Here is a 5,008-nt window from a genome sequence, read left to right as displayed (position 1 = left end):
ATTATAAAAAAAAAATACTTAACTCTAAAAATGATGCACAGCTAAAAGTTTTAAATTTATATATTTTCATTAATAAAAGCGTAATCTGCTATTATTTATAAAAAACTATATAAAACTAAATAATTTATATTTATATTATTATTAAAAAAAATTAATGTAAGCATTTAAATTTAAACAAAAATTAAAAAATCAAATACTAAGCATAAAATTTTATTTATTTAGCATGCGTACTAAAATTAAATAAAATTTTATGCTCTTAGTATTTGAATTTGTCATTTTTTTTAGGCAGCTCTGCACTTTGCTTAGCTAAGCGACTAAGCGACTAAGCTATAAAATTAAGCTACGCTTTAGCTTTGGCGGCGTATTAAAAATTAATGTTGCTTAAGTGGAAAGCAGGCAGCGCCTAGAGGGCGCCACTTGTATGCGCAATTGCAATTTGATTTGAGCAACAATAGCCAAGATTATTGTCAGTTGTGGGCCACTTGGCCAAAATGCTGCAGTTCGATTTTGGCTTTAAGCTGAGCTTAACCCATATAGAGGCGACTGTGTAGTTGGCCATTAAAATGCCATTTTACCCACACAGACAGGCGCGGGCATTTGACAAACGCCTAAGCGAAATGCAAATTGCTGAGCGAACAGCAGCAGCAGCAGCAATAAATGAACGCTGCGCATGCAATTTAAGTCTAAGCAGCAGCAAAAAAGTAAAGCAAAGCAGCAGCAGCAGCAACCCTAGAACTTGAACTTGCGAATTTGCTAGACGACAAGACAACATGAGCAACACCAAGAGCAGCAGCAGCAACACCAGCAATGCCAGCAGCAATCAGCGGCAAGTGAATGAGCTTAAATTGTTCGTAGCGAGTGGGGGGGAGGAGGGGGCAACTTGGCTACGCTAGCTTGCCACGCTTGCCTGTTGCCTGTTGCATGTTGTTGCCTCAACACCCTCAGTACGTTATTATGCGCATTTTATGCAGCTGCTGTTGTTGTTGTTGCTGCTGTTGTTGTTGTCTGCTTGGTCGTCTGTGGAGCATCAAGGCACTGGGGCAGCGAGGCATCACGCAGTCCCAAGCAAAGGCAGCGGCGGCAGCGTGTGGGGGGCGGGGACGCAGATTGGAGACAAAGAACGTTGCAGAGCAACCGCAGTTACTTTTGGCTATACAACCGACTTAGACATAGACACACGCTGCACAGACAAGCCTCAATTAAGTTGCAATTGCAGTTGTTGCTGTTGTCGTTGTTGCTGTTGCTGTTGCGTTGGCGGCGTAGGAATTTCGCTCGTTTGCTGCCCACGCGCTGTTGACTGCTGTTGCTGCTGCTGCTGCTAGTTGCTGCCTGTTTGCCTCTTGTTGCTGCTGATAAAGTCCAAAATGATGTACTACCCGCTCTTCTTGTTGCTGCTGCTGCTGTTGTTGTTGTTGTTGTTGTTGCCGTCGCTTGCGTCTTAGTTTTGATCACCAAAGCGCTTGCCATGGGCCGCATTGCGGTTTTGCTTTGGGCCCAACTTGAGCTTGAGCGCAGTGTATAGAAAAATACTATACAAGGCTTATAAAATTTAATACAAATATACTAAAAATATACTTAAAAAATATATGAAAAATATAAAAGCGTTTTAAAAGTTTCAAAGCAACTAATTTTTAAATAGGACTAATAAAATTAAATAAAAATATTGTTATAATTATATGCAAATATATAAATTATAAATGTATATTTCATATACTTATTAGAATATTTTTATTTAATATTTAATATTGTAATAATTATATGCAAATATATAAATTATAAATATATATTTCATATATTTATTTAAACATTTTTATTTAATTTTTTTAAGTTTATTTATTATTTATTTAGTATTTAGCGCTTTAAAAGTTCATTGGCTTTGAAACTTTTAAAACGCTTTTATATTTTTCATATATTTTGATTTAATTTTACGCTTATTTAGTATTTTTGCTTTACACTTTAGTTTTAAGGCTTATTTATTATTTAGTATTTAGCGTTTTAAAATAAATAAATATAAATAAAATTTTTATTAAATAGAATAACAAAAATTTTGAAAACTGGTCTAGCTACAAAAAATGAATAAAAGCGCATAAACTAAATATGTTTGAGCAGTGATTATAGTTCTATAGTCTATGGTTAATTATAAATTTGTTTTGAAAACGCAATGTAAAATTTCTTAATTTTTTTAAATAGCTGTTTGTCATATAAAGCTGCAAAATTGCTTTAAAAAAATTCAAATATTTTTGCTGCATATTTAAAGCAATAAATAAAATTGATAAGCAAAAATCTTTTAAAAAATGCTGTACAAATACTACAAATTAAAATAAATAAATATTTGTTGCTAACTAAATTATATATTTTTTCTATGCTTTCTGCCTAAATAATTTTGTTGAACTAAAATTGATAAGAAAAAATCTAAGCTACAATAAAAACAAATTAAAATATATAAATGAAAATATTTGTTGCTAACTAAATTATATAAATTAAATATTGCAAGCAGCGCTAAAGCGTTATGAACAGTCCCCAAGCTAATTTCTAAAACAAATTTTGCGTAGAAAGCTGCATAAAAATAATAAAATAAATTATTTTCAAATTTTAAAATATACAGCGCTTGCTTAGATTTGTTTTTATTAAGTTTTGTTGGAGCAACAGCTGCGCACTGGTTTTGTTTTCTTGCTGCGTTTGGCGGCGCGTGCGCGCATCTCGCGCTCATAGATCTTCAGGCGGCGCTGCATCTCGACGCGCAAGTCCTGCGCGTACTCCATGAGCTCGGCCAGCTCGAGACGAAACTCGCGCAGCTCGAACTGCAGCTGAGGCTGCGACAGAAACTGACGCTGGCGCCGCAGCGCTTTGGAGATGTGAGCGCGTATGACGCGCTCGGCCTCGGACTTGGCCAACTTCTTGTCGAGGAGATGCAGATAGCGCTGCTTGCAGCTGCCCATTTCGGCGGTGACCTGCTGAGACCACTCGAGATGCACTTGGATCGACTGGCTGAGCTGGCGCAGTCGATGATTCTCCTGGCACATGGACGTGCGCAGCGATTGCAGCAAACGACGCGTTTGATTATAGCTGCAGATCATTTCATCAATCTCGCATTGCAGGCGATGCTGAGCGTGCAGCAGATTTCGCACCTCAAGCTGCGCCGATTCGCTGAGATCGCTAGGCAGCTGCACTGCCAGCTCCTCGGACTCGGCCTCGCCCTCGTCCTCGCTCTCAGCTTCTTCCTCTTCCTCTTGCTCTTGCAGCGACTGCTGCTCCGCCTGTTGACGCTCTCTGATCAACAATTGCATTTGCTCAATGCGTCGCACTAGACAGTCCAACTCATTGGCAAACTGCAGCGCACGCTCCTCATCGTCCGTATGATCCCCGCCGGACAGCAGCGTGCCTGTGGCCTCTTCCTCTTCCTCATCGGGCGTAAAGCTCACCTCGTCGTCATAGTGAAAGATTTCAATCTTGTGGCATCTCACACGATGACTCAGCAAGTCCATGTGACTCACGCGCTGCTTATCGCAGTCGCCCAAACGCTCCAATATTTTATCTTGCGAATCCACCAAAGTCGTCAAATCACCCATTGTGGCTTCACTAACTAATACTAATACTCTAATTAATGTCTGCCTAACGCACTCAAAATTTTATTGTAACTAAGAGCGAGTAACTGAGTTTCGTTTATGTTGAATTACTTTTAATACTAAAGCAAATTCAACGCCTACTTTCAGTTGTTTTTAAATTTATAGTCTAAACTAAAATCTTAAATATAGTAATGCAACTTTGTTTTTAGCATTAATACGAACATTACACAGCAACAAAGTTTTGATTTTTAAGAAAGTTATAGCTAAAAAATTAATGCTTCGCACTTACTTTTTGTTTAATTTCCAACTATGCGCAGCTGCGAACTCATCTAAAAAAAAAAATGCAATTTAAATGTTTTATATATTTTTATATTGATAGAAGTATGTTTTAAAAATTATGTGGCAAACTTATGAAGTAAATAGTAAACAAACAAGACAATTTGATTGTGGAATATTTAACTTTGATAAGCTGTAACTTAGCCAAATGTCGTGCGATCAGAGTTTTATTTTAGAATTGTAAGCAAGAGCTTAAGCTGCTGTCTAATTTTTATTGCATAGCTGCAATTCAATTAAAAAGAAATGAGCATAAATAATTGTTATGCCTTTATTATACTCATGAAATGCTAAATAAACAATTTAAATAGTCGTTTAATAAGAAATAAATATAAGTATTTCTTATTTCTTTTTCAAGTTGCGCCTGTAGCTTAAGCAAATTATTTTATTTTAATTGAGTTGCTTTGAAACTAAAATAAAATTAAGCATAAATAATTGTTATGCCTTTGTTATGCTCATAAGACGCTAAATAATATTTAAACAATTTAAAAAGTTATTTAATAATAAATAAACAAAGTGTGCACTTAATTATTTTTCAAGCTGAGCGCTCTGGCATGAGCAAATTATTTTATTTTAATTGAGTTGCAGCTATTCAATGCTTTGAAACTGAAATAAAAATTAGTGTGAAATAAATAAACACTTGATAGTATATTTAAACAAGTTAAAAAGTCATAAGCAGCGTTTTATAATAAATAAAAAAAGTATTTCTTATATTTCTTTTTCAAGCTGGGCGCTCTGGCTTGAGCTTGAACCGCTCCTGTGTTTTCAAAATGGGCTGATAAGAAAATTTATGCTTAGCTGGCTGCTGTGGCGGCATAATTGCGCACCCACATACACACACACACACACATAGACACATACAGACACACACATAGCTGCCATTGAGCCCCGTTGGGCTTTTGACTTTGGCTTTGGCGTGTGTCTCAGCTTGAAGTGCAGTCTACAACTCTTCACAACAACAACAACAATAACTGCTGTGTATGTGTGCATGTGTGTGTTAGTTGGTGTGTAGTTGTGTCTGGGGCAGTTTCGACTTTGTTTACCCGCAAGTTGTAATTTTCTGCGAAAAACCATCAGCCGCAGAATTGCTTTCAGTGCTTTTGGCTCTT

The 5,008-nt window shown here is 36.5% G+C and overlaps 1 protein-coding gene across 1 annotated transcript; it reads right to left on the bottom strand.

The window, feature by feature from the left end:
* Positions 1–2,611: 2,611 nt before the first annotated feature.
* On the bottom strand, positions 2,612–3,671 carry LOC108605931 (trichohyalin). The gene has a single exon (XM_017995750.1). The coding sequence runs from the start codon at positions 3,567–3,569 to the stop codon at positions 2,628–2,630; it is 942 nt and encodes a 313-aa protein (XP_017851239.1). The 5' UTR covers positions 3,570–3,671; the 3' UTR covers positions 2,612–2,627.
* Positions 3,672–5,008: the final 1,337 nt, after the last annotated feature.

This window comes from Drosophila busckii, chromosome X, assembly GCF_011750605.1.
Source record: "Drosophila busckii strain San Diego stock center, stock number 13000-0081.31 chromosome X, ASM1175060v1, whole genome shotgun sequence".
In the NCBI taxonomy this organism is placed as follows: Eukaryota; Metazoa; Arthropoda; class Insecta; order Diptera; family Drosophilidae; genus Drosophila; species Drosophila busckii.
The sequence above is the reverse complement of the archived record's forward strand: the minus strand, read 5'-3'. Positions and strand labels throughout refer to the sequence as shown.